A 25,263-nucleotide genomic window follows, 5' to 3' on the forward strand; every position below is an offset into this window, starting at 1 on the left:
TTAAGTCCTTCTCCTTCTTCTCTGTCTTGAACAGTCCCCATACTCTCCATTCCCTCTTCTTAAGGAAATCAGCCAGGCCTCCTCGGATGGAGCTGTTGTCCTGACAACCTAAAGGCACACCGGGCTTTCATTGAGGCTGACTGCTGCTGAAGGGGGCAGTTGTGCAAAGCGAGGGGCCACTCCGAGGGGAGGGAGGAGGGGATGACGTGGAGGGGCTGTTGAAAACCAGCAGGGTAGGGGGAGGTGCTGATAGAGAGACAGCCAGGGACTGGAGGGAGAAACAGGAAGGGAGGAGGGGGAGAGAGACTCTGGGCTGCCTCTGCCGCTGCTGCGTGGCAGTTTCTTTACACTCCCTGGCAGCTTGGAGCCGGCTCCCTCGCCGGCCTGGGAAAGTGGGTTACACAGGGAAGGAGCTCAGCTCCGACGCTGGCACAGGAGCATCCAACCACAGAGAGACCAGGGAAGCACCTCTGCCTTTGGCAGTCTTCTCCTCATCCTTTCTAGAGGGTTTTGCATTTGTACTCTCTGTGGAAATTTTGTTCCTTGGACTTTTCCCCTCACCCCTGCTAGGATTTTATGAGGGCTTTGTTAAGACTTAGAGGGAAAAGAGACTGAGCGAGGTGAAGAGTGGCAAAGTGGAAGGGACCACAAACTGGAGAAGCCCGACCTGCCTGGGCGGTTGATGACAGCCCGGTGTTAGTAAAGCCCCTCTCCGCGGCGAGCAGCGCGCACAACCCTCGGAGCACCCCGCGGACCCGCACCTCGCCTTGGCCACCATGGTCGGGAGAGTTCAGCCTGATCGGAAACAGTTGCCGCTGGTCCTACTGAGATTGCTCTGCCTTCTTCCCACAGGACTGCCCGTTCGCAGCGTGGATTTTAACCGAGGCACGGACAACATCACCGTGAGGCAGGGGGACACGGCCATCCTCAGGTAGGGCTTTTGGGCAACTTTTCTCCCGCGCGCTTCAGTGTGTGTGTGTGTGTGTGTGTGTGTGTGTGTGTGTGTGTGTGTTCGTTCCGATGCTGCAGGCTCCGGAGTGGAGTGTGTGTGTGTGTGTGTGTGTGTGTATCCCTTTCACTGACTGGTAGTCGACTGCCAACAACATTCAAAGGAATTCTGGTCCCTGTCAAGAGCCAGTGGTGCTGGTGAAATGTTTGGTTCTTTGGATGTTGTTTCTCTGATCAAGGAAGCCTAACTTCACCTATGGAATTAGTGGAATTCCAGCAGTATTACTGTTTTTGTTAATTGCTCATGCTTTGCCCTCTAGAGTTTTGTTGACGTTTCTTAATCCAGAAAGAAGAGTTGTTGAATTATGGCTCTAAAAGAGTGGTACATGGTACTGCATTCTCCTTGCTTCTCCTGTGAGTGTGTGTGTGTGTGTGTGTGTTGTACATCCAGGCTTTCACTCTTGCCAGCAGTAGTTCTGATAGAAGACTTTCTGTAAAGATCTTCTAATTGACATCCCGGGAAATAAATCAATCTTAGAACTTTGGTTGGTTACTGAGCCTTTTTTGGACTGTGGATAGAAATCGCCACAAGAATGAGGAGAAGAAAAAATAATATTATATCCAGTTGCTGGCATTTAAGAATAGAAGTGTTAAGCCTAGAGGTTGTGAGAGAATTAACCTGGCATAATCAAAATGATTATTGACTTCAAACTCGTATCTTTGTATAGCTCTGCCAAACTCTGAAATATAATTTGAGATTGAAATTTGGAAAGGAATCGTCCCAAGTCCTTGGGAGTTTGACCCCTATAAGGGACAGTGAGCTAGAGAAACTCAAATGGAACCTCATCTTTATTCTATTTCTAAAAAGCTCCAAGCAGCTTTTCCTGTTCTTCCTCTTATCTCTTCCCCCTCTCACCCTTGCTTTTCCAGCTTTACTTGAATTTCTAGCAGATAATAATTTTTTAAAAAGGGGGAAAAATGAAGAAAAAAGAAAGAAAACAGAAAGAAAATGCTCTCCTTTGAGATCTTTTAAAATCCCATTTCCTCCAAATAAAATGACCCAGTGTCAGTCTATCTATCTAGCTAATATTGCTGGTTGTGGCAATAAAAAACAGTGTGCGATAGAAAATAAACCTCTAATCTGTGTGCAAGGAGCTGATAGTGCATAAACCCTGGGGCATAAGGGAGCAGTTCTGTGGCAGAGCTGCCTACAGCAGCAAAGTTTTCTTTTCTTTTCTCAGAAATAAATTTGGTTGGCTGTCACAGAGTGTCCTGCTTTGGGATCTCTAGCCTTGTTAGAGGAGAAAATAGTGTGTGTGTGTGTGTGTGTGTGTGTGTGTGTGTGTGTGTTGTCTATATATGTGTTGTTCCAGATTATAAAAAGTAAGAAAATGCTAATGTGTAAGTATTCCTTTCTTCACTTTCTGAGTGTTGGGTGATTATTAATCTCAAAGATCCTACTATCCAAAGCAGATTTTCCTATGTAACTCTCCATCCTGGTAAACCTGCATGTATGATTTATCCACATGGAGCAATAAGATTTATAGAGTAATTCATCTGTTTGCAAAGAGATTGGACGGACATAATGCAGAAAATGTTTTTGCAAGCACACAAGCATGCCCTCTCAACTCCTAATATCCATATTCCCTAACATCATTAACCCTTTATTAGTGAAGAATTCTACATAAATTTATCCTATATCTAGGATTTTTTTTTTCACGTTACAAGATTGAATGTGAGAAAAGTGAATACCTTAAATTTACAAGTTTTTGAGTGTTGGTGAACTTTGTAAGGACTTTCTAAGTACCATCATTGTATCTTAAGCTATATTTATCTTAGAGTTAGATAAATATCTAAATGATAATTCAAAAGAAAAAAAGGTATTGAAATTTAAATCTAGGAGATGTAGTCTCACTACACAAATATCTATATACGATACAGAAGTTCTTTATGTCTATGGCCCCAAAGATATGAAATTTTAAAAAACATTACACTTTAGTATGTATTATAGTGTGGAAGTGAGGGTTGAGAGAAATGAGAATAAAAACAGAACCAGTTAGTCCTTGGCAAAGAGAAGATAAACAGAGCATGCAAATAAGTCACCTGTGAGATTCCATTGCCTTCCCAGGTCTCCTCTAACATTCTCTATTTTTAATTTCCTTTGCTTTAGACAAGGCTTTATTTTTGGGTTGGTGGAGCTCTATCAGAAGATAGAGAGTTCTTTCTTTCTTTCTTTTTTTCTTCTTTTTTTTTTTTTTTTTTTTTAGCTGACCTTCTTCTCAATCTCTTTAACTGGATCCAGTAAGCTTTGTGGGTCAGTTTCCTGCTGAAGAATGGTGTTCTTGCTTTCTGTTTACAAGTCTAGGCTGGGAAGGGCATGCTTCCACTTTATTTGTGTCATTTTGCTGGGAGTATGAGTTTCCAGGGGAGGAGAGGAAGGAGAACTTGATTCATTTGGAAGCCTCAGTAGATGTTTGGCACTGAGAAAGTGAAATGCCAAGGAGAGGCAAAAAAATCCTCTCTCAGTGAGCCTGTGGCCCTGAATAATGTGCAATGGCAATAGAAGACAAAGGAGGTTTGTAATTCTAGTGGTCCAGTGACAGAAGTTTGGCCAACTTGTCTTCAAAACATTTACCTTCGGTGCCTTACTTCCATGAAACAAGTATTCTTTAGGAAATGTATGCTCATTTTTATATAACCATTATTACATTAATAATAGTGCATCATGATAGGAGAGTGTGTATTTTTCGTCTTGCCATCTTGCTCTCTAATTTCTTTTTGAGAAAGAAAAGGATTATAGAATTATGATGACAAAACTTGAGGGGGAAAAAAGAAGGGTTGATAGTTATGTATGCACAGCTAACTTGATGGTTTCTTAGTTGATATTCCAGATCTTTAAGAGAAATTTTATAAAGAGCTAATGAAAACAATACTATCTCCTACCCAACAATAAATAGTCAAAAGTGTTATCCACAGACCAGTAGAAGCAGCAGCAGTACCTAGGACTCATTCCTACATGGAATGAACCAGTATCTACATTAATAATTCACAGAAGAGTGCCCAATACATTTATCCACAGGACTTTACTCATGATGCAGCCTAGGTATTTTTCTAAACGGAGCACATATACCTCACTGCCACCCGCTTAAGTAAAGGTGTTCATCAGTTACTGTGTGAATTTCTAATACTGGTCCTTCCAAGCCTCTAGCCTTGTGTACAGGCAACCAAAAAGACTTGGCTCCTGCTTAATCTCTATGGATTGAAACCACATAGTTCTCTTGATAAGTTTAACTTAAAAGGAAATAGGAAATGTTCCAAACCTCACTTTAAGTTTTATTTTTAATAATCCCTCTGGTCTTGTTTTCAATATCAGCACCATATGTCTAAAAAGATAATCATGAAATACTTGATCCCAAGGAACATGCTAGTCACATAATGCGTTATATTATCAAACATCTGTTCAAAAGTATAGTTTGTAAATATCACATATGCATACATATCTGGACATAGAGCATAAGTGCACATATGATAAAAAATGCAAGGATTTCACAATATTGTGATTTTAAATATTCTAAATCTGAGGTATTGAGATTTTTGTTTCACAAATTGGACTCTGTTTAATGTTTTCTGGGTGTTAAAATAATTTTTTATGATTTTAACATTTTAAAAGTAAATATGCCTAGAAAATATAGCTTTTTTTTTTTTTTTTTTCAAATTCTAGATCTTTGCTCCCTATTTGTTTCTATAGTTAGGGGGGCAAAGAATAAACAACCAAAAAGGATGTGATCATTTGATAGTTAAATGTGAAGATTCTGTGCAAACTTCAAGGGAAAAATGGTTTCTTTTCTATAAGGCATCATAGAATGGAATGCTTACATTTACTAAAAATGTATCAATATTAATAAAAACTCCTGACACAATATATTATTTTTCTACTACTTATAGTTTAGCATTTGAAAACAAACTTTGTGTGTCTACAGGGCAAGAGTGCAACAATTATGAAATTTTCTTTTTCTGTAGCTAAATTACTAGAGCTAAACAAAATTTACTGGTCATCACTGATATTTTAAGCATCATCCATTGCCCATAAAATCCTGTATTGAATACATGTGGTAAATAATGGGATATTTACCTAGTATTTACCTAGTATTTATCATCTAGGAATATGGCATTTTATATACACTTTCTTAAAGAATGTTTATGGGTCTGTGAATTAGATCACTTATTGTCATTATGTCCCAGGAAACAATAGAAGACAAATCTCCTGGGATAAATGCAAATTGTGATCATTTACGTTTCCATAAGTATGGAATGTGTAAGTATGTATACATAAACACTCTACCCTAGTAAAGGTGGCTTTGGTGTTTTGTCTCATTTGACTTTAGATGACTTGTTTGTAGAAATATGGAGAAAACAACCAGAGGTGATGACTCAGCCATGGAGTCTGTGGGTGAGGGCTGAGCATTGTGTTTCTCAAAGCTGATTCCACATAACAGCAAACTCAGGCCTAAAAGAATTAATACATTTTGCTGTGGCTTGAGAACTCCAAATACAAACAGCTGTGACTCACCTGATAGGAAGTTACCTGAATATGCTTGTCTCCTCCCTGTCATTACCTGAGCTTGAGAGATACCTCTCCTTTAGCCATGGCTATGTGATATAAAGCTATGTGCCCTCTTCTTTTCTGAATGTTTTCCCTGTTAGTTTGCAAGATTCACAAGACCTAGGCTCTAAATTTGGATCTATCCTTGTGTGCTATGACTTTGAGCAAATCCCTGAATTATTCTGAGCTGCAGTTTCATTTACAAAATGCTGAAACTATCTATTTTAGTTACTCTACAGAGTTGTTTTAAGAAGATAATAAGAGGTAAAGTAAAAAAGTTTGTTGAAATGCAAAGTGCTACATAAGCAGAAAGTATCAGTGGTTTTCCATCCATATGTAGCTAGTTGTTTAGATTTTAGGAAACTCTTTTTTAAGGCCAGTGTTTCTCATACTTGAGTGTGTTGTCTAAATTACATGGAAGCCTTGTTTAAACACACTCTGGGGCCCATCTGCAGTGCTTCTGATACAGTAGGTCTCTAGAAGGGTCTGGAAATTTGCTTTTTTCTAAACATATTCTCAGGAGATGCTATTGCTACAGCCACAATTCAAGAAACACTGACTTGGGCTATTGACTTTGGCTATTTTTAAGTGTGGTCCACAGATGGGCATCCTAAGTATCACTTGGTCCATTGTTAATCTCAGAGTCTATCCCAAAATGAGCATATCAGCATCTGCATTGTACCAAGATCCTCAAGTGGTTCATGAACACTTTCTAGTTGGAGAACCATGACTGTAGGTGGTTCATAGCCATGGCAATATGTTACTGTTGACTGGAGAACTTTTTAAAGTAGAGAAGCTGCATATTTCTTACTCTCAGAAATTCTCATTTCATTAGTTTGGGGGACGACCTGGTTCTTGCTTCTTAATTTAAAGGTTCTGAGATAAACACAGAAGGGAGCACATTCTCATTTCATTAGTTTGGGGGACGACCTGGTTCTTGCTTCTTAATTTAAAGGTTTTGAGATAAACACAGAAGGGAGCACATTACTGTGTGAGAAATCTTTTATAAAATACTCAGGACAACACTTAATATAAATGCAATAAAAATGTAAGGTCTAGTTGTATTGTTTGAGAAATATTTCAAAAGCCAAAGAGGTCCATCCAAACTCAATTGAGAAAGAGGAAAGAAAGGAAAGAGACTGCCATAGATCCATTTATTTACCACATGATGTCATCACTACATTGTCATGGGCAATGTGGTGACATTAATATGGATCTGATTTACACAGTATCTACTGCAATAGCATTAAAGCTTGACTTTTAAAAAACTGTTGAACTCCGTTCTCTTACTTTTCTTGATTAGGTAAAACACTAAGGAGTTGGTTCTAGGTTGGTTGGTTTTGTTATTTTCCTTTTTTTGTACTATATGTAAGGGAGGCAAAAGATAATATACAAGGAAAATGTCTTCCACGTTAACTTATTTGAATGGGCTAAATTCTATGCCCTTATGTTTGCATGTACATAAATATATAATTTCGAAAATAATTACAGTTGTAGAAGTCAACTCACCTTTACATGATGATCAATTTTCAGGTAGAATTTATAGACAAGTTTTTGCATCTAGGTCAAGACTTTTCATGAAGGATGTAATAAGTTGTGAATGCTCAATAAGAAGCCAGAAGATCAAGACTTAAAGGCATGAACTCTTTTAATCTATGAAAGGAGGAAAACGGGCCTCTATTTGGCTTGCAACAAAGTGGTTTTTATGATCAAATGAGATAAGGTATACCAAAGTGTTTTACAAACTGTATAATAGCATAATATATAACCTCTTTTAAAAAGTATTATTATTTATATTTACCATAAAAATAACTTTTAGAAAATTTAGTAAAATGATTTTTATTCTTCTTTCTATGGCCCACGCTGGTCATTTGCTCCAAGATGTTTTAACTATTTCATTTCAAATCCTTTAAAGTGGCAAGTATATTAGAATACAGTTGCATTTCTTATTAGGAGTGAAGTGAACACTCTTTTGTAGTCGCCTGCAATCAAAACATAATCTCAAGTTAATGTGTGATTGACCTCCAGAAAATAAAACCCTTTACTTCAGACTTTGTTAATTGCTGCCAGAAAAACACATAGAAGTTTCAAGTAGGAAAGACCTTGGAGATTAGGAAGTCTACCTAATCATTTTAAAGTAATTTAACTGAGAAGACATAAATTTAGTTGGTTGCTCAAAAACTCGAGTTACTGTTTGAAAACTGGAATTAATGTCTTGCAATTCTTATTCCACAGTATAATGGAGATTATCTTTGTGGTTTTCATTTTTATCTCATGATATGTCATTTTTTTTATTATACCTCAAATTCTGCTAAAATGTCCATCCCTGTCTTCTCCTCCTTCCTCTACCCTATTCTCCCCTTCCCTTCTCTCTTCTTTCTCCCTTTGCTCTCTCCTTTATCTCATTTCTGCAAATTGAATCTGCATTGACTTATAGAGAATCATACATCTAGGGCTGGTCAAAGAGAGTTTTTTGGAAAATGTCCTATCTTTGATATGATCCCTATCTGTCTAAATGAAGTGAATTTTCTTTCTTCCAGTCTCCTCCTCTGGTTTATATCCCCACAGCTATTTTTGTATTTGGCAAGACCCATAGTCTAAATAACTCCCCCACCCTACTTTTAAAAAACTCCCCTTCCTCCTTTGTACCACTGCCTGTTCATCAGCCTTTCTTGATTTCAAGCCCTTTATCTTAATGACTTCAGTTGTGTTCCTAAACCCCAATGAAACAATACTGCTTTCTGACAAGGACAGCTGCAGGAGGGTCAAGGTCTCGGCTTTCAGTTGGTAGGTAGGCTGTCCTTTGAACAGCTTCCAGGGATGCTGTACACACTGTAATCATCATAAACTCCTTAGTTAAAATCCTTTGAGAGATCCAATGTATTTTTCTGAATTTATACACATTTTAGTTTGGGCTAAAAATGAAATGATTGTTGGTAAACTGGGAGGAACAGGCCACAGGATCTAGCTCTGGTTGCTGGGTGGTGAAGACACCATACGATGAACACTGCAGCAGGAACCTGGGATTTCTGGTGTGGCACTCAAAACACCATCTCTTAAAGCTTTATCTGGTGAGAAGTAGACTGGAGAGGTCCAACATGGTTTACCAAGAGAAAGGCAAAGCACAAGAAGGGTAAAATAACAGATCAGCAAGTTCCAGTGAGCCAATGGGAGATAGGCTAGGATCACAGGGAGGTCTGTCAACTGGTTACAAAGACTCACAAGTCACAAGTCTTGATTTCAGAGAAGAAGTAATATTTTGGGGACAAATGTTGATTTGAGTAGGAAGAGATCCTGAGAGTAAATGATTTGGATCCTACAGATTACCAAGACAGGTAACTTGGTCAAGGTGTAAAAGAGGGGGCCCCACTCCATAGAACTGAAGCCCTGTTTAAAACCTTTAGTAATAGGGGGTAGCATAAAAGTGAATTTCATAGCACGGAGGTCTACCTTTTACAACTCTTATTGTGTGGTGACACACATATGTAATCTGAGCCACATGTCAGAGGTAGGAGGATCACAAGATCAAGGCTAGCCTCAGCAACTTAGTAAGACCCTGTCTCAAAATACAAAGGTCCATGGATATATCTCAGTAGTATAGTATTCCTGGGTTCAATCACAGTACCAGACAAAACGGAACACAGTCAAAAAAAAAAGAATAATAATAATAAAAAAATGTCTTTCACTGGTAAAAGATCACAAAATCTAGTTCAGCCCTATGGGGAGAAGACAGAAACAAAGTTAAGAAATGAAGTAACAGCTGAAGCCATATTTTTCTCTCTGACAGTTAAATTTACTGAGTTATATACATCTTCAATCTACTTAAAACTTCCAGATTCTATGTGGTTGGCCAAATTGGGAGCCTGAATTCACCTCTTGACTATCCCAAGACAGTTGTTTTCTGATATTAGTCTAAAAGTGTCACCAGACCCTTCACAGGTCTCTGATGAGGGACCTTAGGTCAGATAACTCTGTACAACCTCTTACCTCACTGCCCTCACCAATCCAGAGCCATCTGTAGTCTCTGATCACAAACAGGGTTGTGGGAACTGTGCACATACACAGTGCTACTTCCTACCCTTGGAGCTTCCCCTCTTCCCTCTACCCTACTACCCTTTCATACTTCCTTACCAAGTTACCTACTTGTACCTCCTCAAGGTTCAATAGTGGTGCTATCTTATTCAGAAAATCCTCCCTAATTCTATCAGACTCAATCAGTGCCCTGTTTATTATCACTGATAGCCTTTCTTCCTACCTTGCAATTAGCATTTACTCTACTTTAAAAATACATTTTGCTCATTTTATCTTGCCTCAAATATAGACGTCACATTTACTTTACATTTTTTTCACAGAATTTAGCTGAGTATCTGTAGATACTGAAATGAATATTTGCCTACTGAATTGAACAGAGAAGGGTGGCCATAGTATCAATCAAGCCCACTAGATCTTGATTTATAAAAGTCGAAACATAAGGGGACAGTCTGAAGGAAGACATTTTGGTAGTGAAGTCAATTACCACTAGATGAATTGTGGATGATCAATGGAGGAGGGTAGTGTAGTAAAACCAGATGTCAGTCTTTCTCTGATCATTGGGGAGTGGATAACAGGATTTGGTCAGGAACACCTTCAACAATTCCTATCTGCTTCTCTCTTCAAGCATAGTTTTCTTGAAATGCAAAGGGCAAAATATTTTTATTAACATATGGGGGTATTGGGAGGAAATCCTGGAGCTTCAGAGGTAGAGACCCAAAGTGTATCCCTTTTCCTGATAGAATTGCAGCTTCTGATAGAACAGAGTCACCCAATGGCCCTGGAATTAAGTAGATCCAGAGTCTATGAAGAGCTGCTCATCATCCAGGCAGGTCTGAGACAAGAATGTAGCTTCCCTGAGCTGAGCTGCAAGGGCTTTCTCCCTCTAGTGGTGGCCAAGCACTTTCAGGGACTAAATTGGGGACCAGGGGTTACTTAAGGTAGCAGGATTATGTGCAACAGGTATATTCACTGCCATCCATTCTACTTTCTTGTGAAATGAGGCAAGGTACATATCACTCACATACTTTTTACTAAAAGTAATTACTCATACTGCATAATGATGCCAACCTGGGTTTTGCAGTTTAGAGCTCATTACTCATGCCTGGAGAAATTGAAACCTGAATGTACAGTGGACTTTGTAATAATCCCGAATTCCCTTCTGTATGTCTTAGCATAATGCAGAAGAACATTATTTATTCGAGGTCAGAGGAAAAGACTATAACACTGAGGAAGAATTCAGCACAGCATCCCATACAATGATACATTATATTTGTTTTATTGTAATATACTGGTAATGCATTTCTATATTAAACCTCTGTATATTGTCTAAAGTTAATTATATCCTTTCTAAAGTTGTGCTTTAGTCATGCTGCTATTTCCCACACTTCTCTGTTAGCAACAGAAGATTAAAAAGAATAAAAATGATGCAGTCAATACTCAGTCATAAATGTACCTGTGTGTGAAAACACTGACTGAGAAAAATAATAGTTTTCCTGACTTCTGTTTTTTATGTGTGTCTTTAATCATACTTCACTCTAACATGCATATATCAGTGCTCTTCTTATGAAGTTTGAGCCACATATGGTGGCCAATTTGTGCCTGATCTTTGTCTTCAGATAAATGAAGATTGTTGTTACTTCTGGTGTGATAAGGATATGTATATGTATAAGATATGTATGAACATATCTTAAAATCAGCTATTAATATGGCTGAATCATAATTTAGCAAATGAATGGATTTTTCATTCACTCTTTTTGATCTCTGCTCTTCTGTATGTCCTTTGTGGCTCTAATGATGAATGGATCATCACCACAATAATGAGCTGCCTATGTGTACTAGATTACACATACCCCTAGTCTGAGCATCCAGGACTTTAAGCTTTGGTTTTGTACAAACCATTAACTGTGTAAAGTTAGCTTCCATTATTTCAACTCCAAAGTGATTCTTATTTGCCTCTTAACGATGTTAGTCTGCAGAAGTAGCATTATGATTTTTAATATAGTCAAGTTTATTAGAAGAAAAAAATACAAGTTGTTATCAATGATGATAATTTAGTCAAATTTAAAAAAAAATAAAATCTTAAATTTATAAATGTCCTAGTATGAGAAACATGAAAATGTTTTAAGACTATTGCCTTAATTCTTGCATAAAAATAAAACAGATTTCAAAATCTACTTCTTTTTAAAAATGAAAGTGTGTATTTATACAGAATCTGTTAGGATGTGTAAACAATCTGTCATGAATATGCTTGAGCTATATTGTGTGGATGTGTTTGAACACAAGATCCTTATTTTTAATTTATGTCTGCATATATTTATAATTACATATAAAAGTAAAACTATAAGTGTGCTTTTTATATATGCATAAAATTTACATACACAAAATATGGATGTGAACATCATTGTGAACTTGGATTACAGCACACTTTAATAGGAACCTAACTAATTTGATGCACCAATGATGGGAATGTTCATTGCATAAAACCAAATTTTTCAGGTCATCAAGGATGTGAACAATATATAAGAAATATTGCACATAATGGCTGTCTTAATTTGTTTTGATTAATGTTTTATTTTTAATTAATCATTATGCAAGTTGTTAAATTTATTTTGTAAGGGAAATAAAATTTAATTTTTCTTTTTTTTTCTTTTTATTATATCCAGGCTATTTTATAGTTCTCAAAGAGTAAAATACAATCTTCTACAATTTTTTCCTCCTATTTGCTCATATAGGACAGAAATTAATGCTATATTAGCTAAAGGAGAAATAACTTATAATTAATTCAATGTAACTTTAATTCCTTGTATTGTTTTTAATCTCAAGTTCAGACTGAATTTTATTTTTATTCTAAGTTACAAAGAGATACAGTAACCTGTTAACAAACATATTTGCTCAAGTCTTTTGTATTTAAGAGAAAGAATTTTTATTTTTATTTTTTGCAAGTAGAATAATAAAATTATGTTACTATATCCTTTTAATTTTAAAAGTCCAAGGAATAATGAAGAAATTACTAGAATAATTTAAATAGGTTCAGTTCTGAGCCCCACAAACATTATGTCTAGGGCATTAAAATAATTTAAGAACATAAGTGTAGAAAGATTATTGCTAACATTTGAAAACCAGTTGAAAACAGAAACAGTTTCACAATATTCATGACATAAAACATTGTCCTAGTTATAAGTAAAAAGGGAAATGGGGTTAATATTAAATCAATCAGAAAGAAAGAAGAAAAGAAAAAAAAATCCTAAGTAGGGGAATGTATCAGATTTTGAAAAGGAGGCATGGTCACTATAAGCCAACCTGGGATTCCCCCAGAATAAAGCATAATATGGCCAATAGATTTCCTTAAAATGAACACAATAAATTCCAAATTGGTGAATCAGGGAAATGCAAATGGCTTTGAGTATCTGTATTTCAACCATCTTCTTCTAGTAGATTTATGAACAGATTATGTGTCCAAAATGAAGTAGTATACTATTTTTTTTCCTCAGTTGATCAGTCATTCCAAAGAAATACTGATGGATAGTTGTAGATAATTCTGTCTGTCTTGGACTGTGTTCAATATTTGGGTAAAAACATAGGGAGCAAACTTTCAACACTATGTATGACATAAAGATAAGGGGAGTACTAAGATGTTTGTTGACAGTATTTTAAAACAAATATGAATGAAAACTATAGGAGGCCAGTTGTAGCTCTGCTAAAAACGAAGTTTATTTGTGTGAATGCCAAATTATAGTGCATCTTATTAAAAAATAAAAACAAAAGTCAGAAATATAATTTATAATATTTTATAATTTAAATAGAACATAATTTAGTTGAATAAATAAATGAGTCTGAATGACTTAAAGAATTACCATCACAATGATATAATGAGGGCTGGGATATAGCTTAGTGGTAGAGGCTTGCCTAGCTTGTATGTGGTCCTGGGTTCCATCCCCAGCACTGCAGGGAGTGGGGAGGAGGGAAAGAGAGAAGAAAATTAAACAAAATGCATAATGAAAATAGCAGAGCTTTTAATCCACAAGATCCAGTTCTAAGGATTACATCTACCAAGTACTACCTTTGAAAATACAGATTAATCACATACCCCTGCTGCACCTCTGGGTCCTTTTTATATAATGGAAAAGATAATCCTGATATTTACCCTCTCACCTCAGAAGGTCATTCTAAGAATGTGGACCAACAATTGTAGATCTTGGGGTAGAGGTGTTTTTTGTTTGTTTGCTTTGTTTTGATCTTTTTTTTTTTTTTTTTTTTTCCCCTGAATGTTTCCTTGAAGTTTCTCTTCACCTAATGAAACGGGTTTTTCCTTGTGAGGAAATAATTTTATAATCATTTTGTATTTGAGCAGAGGCCAAGTGACCACATTTAGGAAGTATTTTTATTATTTTTTAAAAAAGAACTTTTATTTAGTAGAAAGTTGAAATGGGTGATTTTAAACATCTCTGATAGCACTCAATATTCTACAATTCTGATATTCTAAAATTCCACTCTAGTTTGTTTTGTAGTTATTTATTTTTAATTTTCATTGGCATTCCCTTACAATTTTAATTGCTTATGAAGAATTTTATTTGGAAATATGTTCTTTAATAACTTTCAGTTTTAATATTCACAAGTCTATTATTTTCTTCCCACCAGAGAATCTGCAAACATTTCAAAAGTCAGGGTCTATATTCATTATAATTGAAGGTTTATTTAGACTTTCATCTTACTGAGTAGAGCAATATTAAAACAAGTATGATCTTAGAAAGTTGTTGTCAGCCTATTCCATAAACACAGATAAGATTATTCAGGTCAAATGGTAACCTCATCTGTCCTTTCTAATGACCTCTGTTACTTTGTCACACATGTTAATACAACTTTGCCTGATGTCCACCCCAAAGTTCTAAATCGTACTGGATATGACATCTCCAACTGAATATTTTGTTGTTACCTGAATTCAGAAATTATGGAAATGGGATTTCCAACTTATCCCTCAAATATGTACCCTGTGTCAATCTCTTAGTCAATATGGCTTGGACCCTTTATTTTTCCAAAGAGTGAGATAAGCTGCGACTTCCAAATCTGTGTTTTTCATCAGCTCCCCTCCTACCCTGAAGACTCAAGATAGCCCAGCTCTTGAACCTCTGCAATCTTGGCTCCTCCTGGACCCTGAGATCATTTAGCCATCTCCCAGCTTTGTGATATAACCCTTCCCTGTGGTGATTCCACACTGTCAACAGAGAAGGTTTCCAGTAGAAAGAGAATGCAGTTGCTGCGTTTCTGGACTATTTGTCATGGGTTAATCTGCTGTTCCTGAACAAAGGAATACTTCGAGTACTTTCATTGTATCATTCTTTTATTCTTTGTATCAAGTGCAACCTTTATAATTTGAATAATCTCTACTGGTACTAAATATGAGGTCAAGCAACCAACAGCATCCACAGTAGTAACCATGGCTCCACCTCCTACTCAACTCAGTTCTTTCACCAACGTGATCGTTTTTTCTTGCTTACTTTTTATGTGCACATTTCCTTATGTTGCTCTTTTTGTAAAATGACTTTAATTTATCTAAAAGTGCAACTGTTAAAAACTTATAAACAGCAATCATCAGAGTATGGAATCATTTCTTTCCTGTCGCACTGACAGGCACTCAGCTAATTGCTTCTTCATCCCTTAGTAGTGTTTACAGTGAAAGAAGCACTGAGGCATGGCTTTGTCTGTGGAACCAGGGGACTTTAAAGTGCACAAAGTGGCATTTGGGGAAATAGTTTTGAAAAAAACTCAAAGTTAAAATAAACAAAAGTGGATATTTAAAAGAAGAATGAAAAGATAGAGACAAGCAGATTAAGGAAGGATCAGGTGTCAGGATTTCAGTAAAACACAAATGCACCCATTTCAAAGTGGGTCACCTGTGCAAAGCTGAGAATGTTCCCAAGAACATCATAATTTCCTAGTAGAATATCTGAGGATATTAAAATTAAAATTGGGCCTATTAAAATATGACAGGGAATCCTAAGAACAATGTCCTAAATCAATCAGAGTTAATTCCTTAAAACTAAAGTCTGAATTTCATTGAATATTAGTCTCAAAAGAAAAGGTAGTCAGTTCTCAAGCCACTGCCTCCTGGGGAATTCTAGAATTATTGTAAAGATTTCAAACTTTCATACAAACTCAAAGTATTATAGACATTATGTATCTCAAATATAAATTCATTAGTTTTTCAAATTTGTGTAAAAACAATCTATTATAATGAAAAATTCATTAAAATTTTTCTAAATATGGTAGTCTTTGGAAAAAATTAGAAATTTCTTTAATTATAAAGAGGTTGGAAAATTGGTTTTATGACAAAAGATCTTAATCAAAAAGTTTTGCAGATTAGTTCTATGCAGTGGTTCACGCCTATCATCCCAGCTGTTCAGGAAACTGAGGCAGAAAGATCTCAAGTTCAAAGCCAGCCTCAGCAAACTTAGTGAGGCCCTAAGCAACTCAGCAAGACCCTATCTCTAAATACAATACAAAAAAGGGTGCGGATGGGGCTCCGTGATTAAGTGCCCCTGGGTTCAATCACTGGTACCATAAAAAGAAGTTTGTATACAATCTATATGAATAGGATGAATAGGAGGCGAGAAAGATGAGAAAGTGCTATAGAGTGAGGAAGAATCTGCAGTCATAAGATAAAGTATGAATGAAGGTACAAATGTGTGAAAAACAGAGAACAACAATTAAAAAGGATATGAGACAAAATAGTAGGTTTGCAAAGTAAAATTAAGTGGGTGAATGGAATTTGAAGTCCCATTAGGTGTTGTAGCAGAGTTGACCATTAACATGAAACTTTCGAACTGGGGTTCAGGAAAAGCTGAGTTACAGGTGAGTATCAACTGTTTTCCTATTATAGAATAGTTTATAGGCCATGGGTTTAGAAAAAATTGCCAAGGGAAGGGGTTCAACATGGGCAGTTGGTATGTGTGATCCTGTATTGGACACTGTGGAGATTAAATCTATGTTCAATATCAGTAGATTTATAACTCAAGCTTCACTCTTGGGGCTCATTACTTGCATGGTCCATTCCAAAGCTTTATCTCTGGATATGTCATTTTTAATTTATCATTTTATATTTTTTAAAAGAAAGACTCTGCACTGTATAAATTTCAGGGCCCACAAGCAGCCTAGAACCATTCTTGTTCTAGTCCCTCAAGGAACTAAATGAAAAACTAAATAACATTTTTTGTTGTTGTTGTTAGAATGCTCCTAATTTGGTTCAGATGGCTATTCAAAAATTACTGTGGGTCAATGTGTTACTGTGGACATTTTCAATGAGCTGAGTCTTAAGGGTTGTAACCTTAATGGGGACAGAAAATGGATAGGAAGGCAGGTATTTCAATTAAAAAGAGGACACAATAAACAGAATAAACCAATCTCAGGTTGCATGCTACTATTAAAAACTCCAGGAAACCTTTGCTTTCAAGTTCCTTGGCACACTTTTTTACCTAAACGAAGGTAACTAATAATAATGACACCTCATCTTACTGTAGACTACTTTGGCTCCCAAAGTAGTCTGAATTTCATTACCATGAGATGCAGCCTCATTGTGCAGTTCACAGCACTGTGCTGTTCCACAGTTTGGAAACAAAGGAAGATGATGGCCACAGAGAGAAGATACAGGCAGTCACAGAAGACGTATTCACATTTCAGATTTGTTTTCCCAAATGTGCTGCAGTACTGTTAGGGTTTTATTATTACTATTATTTTGCTTTTATTTTTCCTTATTCTTGGTAAATTTAATGGGCTGTCTCTAAGTAATGAGGCTTCTCTATTCCCACTGCTCTCACTATTCCAAATCTTCATCAGTGCATGACAGTATTACTAACTTCAGTCTTTTCATATGTTGAGTTCTTACTTTTTACTAGACTCAAGGCTGAGTACTGGCAATGAGTAGTGACTACAATAGAGTATATAGTCTAGACTTTTAGATTTTCACTACATTTTGGATTTTTCTTCAGATGGGTTTTCAGTAAGTCTTTTCCTTGCTCAATAAACTAAAATTGTCCTCCAGTCTATATCATATCAGTCTCAATTTCAGAGCTCTAACAATCTGAGAAAGTCTTTCTGTATTACTCATCCTCTCTCTGTTTTTTTTTTTTTTTTTTTTTTTGTACAGACAGTGTCTCAATACGTTGGCCAAGCTGGAACTGGGCTGGAGAGATCCTCCTGCCTCAGCCTTCTGAGTAGCTGGGACTACAGATTACATTACTGTGTCAGTTTTATCCTTTCTTTTTGTCCATGCTCATCTTCCCCTTTGTGTATATTGAGATTTTATTTTCCTTCAAGATGTGTGGTTACTTTTTCTTCCTCCTTTTACCTAAATTTTACTCAACCTAAGCCTATATTTCTCTTTAATTATTCCATCTTTGTTTTATTATTTCCCTCTTTGATTCATTTAATTATGGATGAGGCAGTGTTTTTAGCTTACAATTTCCTGCCCTTTAGCTCTGTATCCTCAGCAAGATTGCAAACTCCCTACATCATAGACTCAGGGAAGGCTAGAGAATACTTAGTACCTTGATCTGAGGAACCTCTCCATTAATACTTGTATTGATAGACTCATGCAAGTATAGCGCGTTCTCTACATTTAGAGAAGAAGAAATAAAACTCCAGGGAAAGTCAATGATTTTCCTATGGTCTGATAACTAGCCCAAGTGGAGACCTCTTCAGATCAGTTCTATTTCCACTGAGTCCATATCTTTCATGCCCCACATATCATTTGAGCCCAGGCTGGACAGGGGGTAGGTTCTTAATAATTTCTTCTAATGGTAAGTACAGAATGAAGTCTATTTGTTGCTGTTTTCTTTTCTATGGATCATATGTGGCCAAAGATAAGAGATGATAATAGAACATCTATTTTTCCCTTGTCATAAGTATGTGTGTATATATATATAGTGGAAAACTTGTGGGTCAAAGAAAATATCAAAGGCAAACACTTATTTTAAAATTATGTTCATACTGATTTTGGGTGATAATCGCATTCGTAGAGTTGAAGACTTGTCAAAAGTTTGTGACTTAGACATTGAGAGTCACCACCAGGGCTAAAAGCTCAGCACCCCCCTCCTCCAATAGGCAATTTATTTGGCTTTATGGAGACCACTCTTCTTTTTCATTGTTGAAGTTGGCTTCTTGGGGATGACATTTTCAAGAGTAATGCAGATACTTCCTTTCCTATCAATAAATTGTGATTTACAGTATTTAATCTAGTTGAAAGGAAGGAAAAATAGAAGTCTGCATATAAAAGAAATGAAATTATAATAATATGGCACACTACCCAAAGTTTTCCTAATATGCAGAGTGTTATCCTGGCACCCAGCCTCATTTGGGGCATTCAAAGCTCTATCAATCAAAAGAATGGAAAGCTTGGCTTTCCAAAACCCTTACTAAGGCATTTGACTTACTAGATTCTGTTGATTTTACTGGGTAAATAGCATGGTATAGATATTTAATCCATAGTATCTCCTCTGTTGCTCCATGTAAGCCTGAGTATCTATGTAAAACTTAAAAATGTTCTTTATGTTTTCTATCTTAAACTTATTTGAATTCCAGTCTTTATCTATGTACCACTATGTTCTACTCTGTATTGTCCTATGATCCTCACTGGATTACAAAATATTCAGCTTTCTACTAGAGCTTTTTATGATTTCTTTTCAACCCATAATTGCCCTTTGAAGAAAGTACACCTATGGAAAATTAGTAGTGTTTTGTCACTAGCTTAGGAATGCTAGAGTGAAATTTAAATCTTTCCCCGATGAACTACAAATTCTTCTCCTTTGCTGAGCCTCAAAAGTTGAGTGAGGTTTTATGTTTATTCAGCACCAACAATGTACAGCCCCTTCAAAAAAAAAAACATTCTGTTTACCTACCACTCTAAATTTCTAAAGACAAGTCACATACATTGCTTAATTAGTTTTCACCAGACCTTCGTGAAGAAGGAAAGGGGAACATGCCATTACCCTGCATGGAAATAAAGCTCAGAATTTTTAACCAGATAATTGAAGTGAAAGGACCATAAGACAAGAATGAGACATACTCTGATTCTTTCTGCACTAACTATTAAAGGACATTGCTTATTTTTCTCTTCCTTTCCCCCTTTTGAATTATGTGTTTATCCCAATTGTTTTCTTTGTGATTCTGCTGTATTTATTCTTCTTCCCTTTGTGCAGAATTGTTGAGCAGCCCACACCCTCTTCCCCTTTTCTCTTATACTTATCGTTGCGTTTAAGCTGTTGTTGTGGGAGGCAGCAGAGAAGGGAAAGCCTGTGTGGACAGTCCCTCTCTCTGGCTCTGGCTGTCTTGCTCTCGCTCTGGTGCTGTGCTCAGTGCAGCTCTCTGTTCTCCTGGAGGCTGCAGTTTGTCTGCTGAATTACTGCTTTGTATACAGCCAGGGACCGTGGAGTATTCCCAGTGTATTTATTTTCTGCTCCTGAGCTGAATGCTGGGTGCTTCTTTGTCCTGATGCCTTCTGCAAAGGAGTTTAGGAGGTGGGGGGTGGAGGGGGGAGGAGGAGGAGGGGTAGGAATGTCAATAAAGCTCTCTCTATCCCCCAGAGGAATGTGTGCAAACGTCTTTACCATTGCTTCACTCTGTGTTCTCCTCTCGGCTGCCCTTGCTCTTAATTGGATCTAGACCCTAGAGAAAACAACTTTGTTAATGGGATGGTTAAAGAAAATGAGAGGTGGAAGTTGGCTGTGTTCAGTTCTGGCAATTTACCCTCTTTGGGAATAAAATTCTCAGTTGCCTGATCTGGGAAAGGGATTCCACTTTCCTGATCATGAGGAAATACCATTTCCTTCTGTTGTGGATTTTTTTTTTTTCTTTCTTTCCCTGTCAAAAAGGAAACTTATGTCCTGTTTCTTCTAAAGGTACATGAAACTAATTTGTTTAGCAAATATGACACATGCGTTTATTCAGGCATTTATCTAACCATTCATTCATTTATTTTTTCATGCATTTGACAAATGGCTGCTGAACATGCTTTTGTGCCAGGCACTGTGTTAAGTTGTGGAAATAAAATGTTAAATGAAAGAAATAAAGTAATGATTCTCCTGGGACCTACATTCTAATTAAGGAAAAATACAGTAAACATGTGTCAATACAAAATAAAGTAGTTACAGCTTGTGGACAGTGATAAAATTAGAACTAAATGGATATAATAATAAAAACTACCAAGGCATTACTTTGGATAAATTATGCAGGAAAAGACTCTAAAGGGGTGATACTACAGCTGAGACCTATGCAAATTTATTAGCACCATTTATTTTAGCAATTTTAATGAAGTATAACATATATCATAAAATTTAACCCATAAATATTTATATCAATGATTACTATAAAATACATACTGTTGTGCAACCATAATCATACTCTAGTTTTAGAACATTTCCATCAGCCCCCAGATATCCCTGTGCTCATTTTCAGTAAAATCCTGATTCCATCCCTGACCCAGGCCAACCATCAGTCGGATTTCTTTTTCTATACATTTGCATTTCCCAGATACTTCATACAAATGATACCATAGAATATGTGGTCTTTTGCATCTGGCTTCTTTCATTTAGTGTAATATTTTTCAGGTCCATCTATACCATGGCATGCATCAGCAGTTTGTTTCCTTTTATATTGAATAGTATTCCATTTTATATACATGTCATATTATGTTTAACTATCCACCAGTTACTGAACATATGAATTATGTTCACCCTGTGTTCATTATGAACCAAGTTGCTAGGGGTATTTGTGTTCAATACTTTGCATAAACATGTATTTTTCTTTGTCTTTAGCAGATACTTGGAATTGGATCATAAATTTATCTTTAAGAAATTACTATATTCTTTCCCAAACTAGTTACACCATTTTTGCACTCCCACTAGCAAAACATAACGGTTTAACTTTCTTAATACCTTTGTCAACACTTACTATTGTCTGTCTTCTTTTGGTATAGCCATTTTCATTGTGATTTTAGTTTACATTTACCTAATTCCTTTTTTTTTTTTTGATACCAAGGATTGAACCCACTGAGCCACATTCTCAGTTTTTATTTTTTAATTACTATTATTTTTTATTTTGAGACCGGGTGTAGCTAAGTTGCTGAGGCTGGCTTTGAACTTGTAATTCTCTTGCCTCAGCCTCCTGAGCTATTGGGATTATAGGTATGCACCACCACATCTGGCATACTTACTTAATTCCTGATGCTGAATATCTTTTCTTGTGCTCATCAGTAATTTATTTAACTTTTTGGCAACATGTTATTAAAATATTTTACTTCTTTTTTACTGTAATACTTGTCTCCTTGAATTGCAAGAATTCGTTATGTATTTTGCATGCCTTTTAATATATAACTTTATTTTCTTTTTCGTGGTTCTGGGCATCAAATTCAGGGCTCTGCACATGCTGGACAAGAGTTCTACCTCTGAGCTATACTCCAACCTCTTCTCATTTACTTATAAAGTATGAAAATTTTTAGTTTTAGAAAGGAGTTTAATTTATCAAATTTTCTTTCATGAATTGTGCTTTTTTGTAATCTAACAACTCTTCACCCAATCAAATGTTATAAATATTTGCTCGTAAATTTTTTAATAAAATTTTTAGTATTAGCTATTATATTTGAATCTATGATTTATTTCTCATTAATTTCTGTGTATGCTATGAGGTAGATTCTAAATTTATATTTTTCAAATGTGGATATCCCATTAGACCTGTACCACTTGTTAAAAGACTATACTTTCCCTAAAGAATTTCTTTGGCACCCTACACTATTTACTATTTCTAAACTGCTCCATTTCAGGAGGGAACAATGGCTGATAAAAGCTGGAATCTATTAGTATAACCTTGGATCAGTCATTGCCATCTGATGTTGGGTATTTATAGTGCTCATTTATGGTTTCTGCGTGGCTTTCTAAAAGGTAAACAGCGTGTTCTTTTCATTGAGTATATGCTTAGGATGAGCAGCTCTGTACTAGGCACAGATAGCTCTGAAGCCTTTTTCTGCTTTGAAAAGTTTTTAACATGTGAATAAGACTCAGCCTTACCATACAAAGAGTAGGAATAGTACTGCTTTTAGATATATAAGAGAAAAATGAAACAATGTTAGAATTTTCTAAGCCAAAAGAAACTGACCTATAAGAGTTAATTTCATAAAAGAATATGATAAATATATTACTGGGTGATTTGATCTTATGTCCAAAATGCTTTGCTATAGTTTTTATATGGCCTATATAAGTGAATGCATACTAGGGGATATACCCATCTCTGTGTTACACAATAATCAAATTATCACACCTGGGCTTCTTTGTGGTGCCCCTATTGTTGCCTGTTTCTGCTTTTTTTCTCCCATTTTTTTTTTAATGGTGGAATTTGTGTTAGTACCTATCTGTGCATGCACACAATATAATTTGGGCAATATCATTTTTCAGTATCTTTTCCTTTTTTTGGCTTTTCTTTTTAGAGATTATTACTTTATCTCCAAATAAATTCCTTTTAGATCTTCCTCATGGTATCGTGCTTTAAATCTTTAACCACTCTGTCTTATCTTTCTCTTCTCTTGGGTTGCTAGTACTACCTTTTAAATCTAACACCCAGAGCACCCATTTTCTAAAAAAGAAAATTTAAATAATTATAAAACCAATATGATTTAAAATTTTTAATAACCTATTTATTCCTAAACTTTCTAGAAACAGGAAATTATTTAATTATTAGGATATCCAAATTAAAACAGCATATTATGTATTGGATATCATTTTGGGAATTAAAAGAAAAAGAGAAATTATTAACTGGGAGGATCAGAGATGACTTCAAATGAAGACTCTTGAAGGAGTGTGGATTGATTTTGTGTAGATGTGACAAGAATAGAAAAGTAGGGAACCCAGACAGTATAGTTTCATTTATCCATTAATTTATGTCCAGCTATCATGCTACAGTAGAAGAAAGCTTTTGGAGAATGTGAGTCATCACACAGATTGAGAGACAAAGGGAGTACTTCTAGAAAAGGAGACATTAAATATCAATTTACAACATTTTGTAAGGTTTTATTCATTTTAGTTATAAAGAATGACAGATGTTTTGAGAAGAGGAAAGGAAATATGTAAAGGAAAAGCACATAAATATATGTAGAGAATTCAGGAAACTGGGAATGAGTTGATATGGATGATGATAATATGCATGTGGGTATGAGCAAAAGAGTACACTTGGGAAGTTCAAGTGATTTTGAAGAAAAAGTTCATTTCACCTGGATGAAGAAATCAAAGAGTTATAACTGGAAATATAAACAAGGATTAGTTGTGAGCCATCTTGAATACCCATATTGATGTTTGAATTTAATTTCATCAGACAAGATGATTTAGTTGTTCACACTGATATAGTTGTGGCCAATGAGAATTTTAAAGTGATGGAAGACTGGCAGCAGAGGCAATATCTAGAAGCTTCTTCTGAAGTATGCATTTGTTGACATGAAGCTAGAGTCGTAGTGTGGTACTGAAAATAAGTAAGAAGACATGAGAAGAGTTCTGAAGAAATGGTCAGCAAGAATTTTTGGCTGGGTGGCTTAGCATAACAAGTGAAGAGTTAGAGATCCCCTGATGTTTCAACCTTGCGCATAATTGAGAATTAAGAAAAAGGAGAATTCAGGGTAAGGAAAATGTGATGAATTGGGTGACTGGTCCTGCTGAATCTAGGAAAACACTGAAACATCTAATAAATCTTTTCTGCTTGGTGACTCAGATGTCTCATGAGTGACATAGTGCCAAAGATGGGATTGGGAAGTTTTTCAAAGAAGGAGATGAAAGAGTGGTACTTTAAAATAAACATAAATGGCATAAAATATAAAAATACATTGAATCCACTATGGCTGAGTAGAAAAATGATTAAGTAGAAATCCAGATAACAGCGCAAGGAAAGAAAGAGAACAAACATATTTATGAAATGAATGCTCTAAAGATGGCAGAACTTGTCAATTCTCATCCATGCTAACTCAAGGAACTTTAGGTTATGAAAGCCACTAAAATCTGTCACCTCTGTTTCTCCAGAATATAAATTTTTCCTTTTCAATATATGGAAGTGGTGCTGGCCCTTTTGGGATCCTTCCAGCAGTAAATTCACAAGACCTACAGGACCTGGACACTGACACTGACATAGACACAGAAAAACACTTAAAAAAATTTTTTTTTAAACTAACAGAATTTCAAAGAAACACAGAGGAGTTGTGCTGTCCTCTTATCATCATTTATTTATCATAATCAAGACTGACAAGTGAAACAAAGAGATTCATTTCCTAAAAGGCACAGGAAACCAATCCAGTTGATTTTAAAAAAAATAATAAGGTCAGGACATAAGCCAAACTCACTTTCCCTTCCTTTCTTCTCCCCTTGTCCTATTTCTGCTTTGCGTTTTGTTGTCAGCATTTTCTCCAGTGGATCGATTCCTCTTCAGCTAGTACTGATTTTTAAGCAAAGGAAGAAACTTACTCTTTGCAGGTGAAAGATAATCAAATTGAATATTACACAGCCCCTGAAGTGAAGGCAGCTGATAACAAGAGCCAAACTCAATATCCTGACAGATGTTGTCTTGGATTGATTAATCTCTCCTCTCACTCTGGTTAGCCATCCTCCAACACGGATAGCACAGACCCTTGGCCTCATCCCAAATGGGTTTCTGCATGGCTG

At 36.0% G+C, this 25,263-nt stretch overlaps 1 protein-coding gene across 2 annotated transcripts in view; it reads left to right on the plus strand.

Annotated features, from left to right (window-relative positions):
- Nucleotides 1-776: 776 nt before the first annotated feature.
- The window catches only part of Lsamp (limbic system associated membrane protein), a 591,787-nt gene continuing 567,300 nt past the window's right edge, over nt 777-25,263 (plus strand). For both annotated transcript variants that reach the window (XM_076868338.2, XM_076868339.2), the window contains exon 1: nt 777-931. In XM_076868338.2, coding sequence (XP_076724453.2) covers nt 777-931 — 155 coding nt within the window. The remainder of the gene's footprint in view (nt 932-25,263) is intronic.

Source organism: Callospermophilus lateralis, chromosome 10 (assembly GCF_048772815.1).
Source record: "Callospermophilus lateralis isolate mCalLat2 chromosome 10, mCalLat2.hap1, whole genome shotgun sequence".
Lineage (NCBI taxonomy): Eukaryota > Metazoa > Chordata > Mammalia > Rodentia > Sciuridae > Callospermophilus > Callospermophilus lateralis.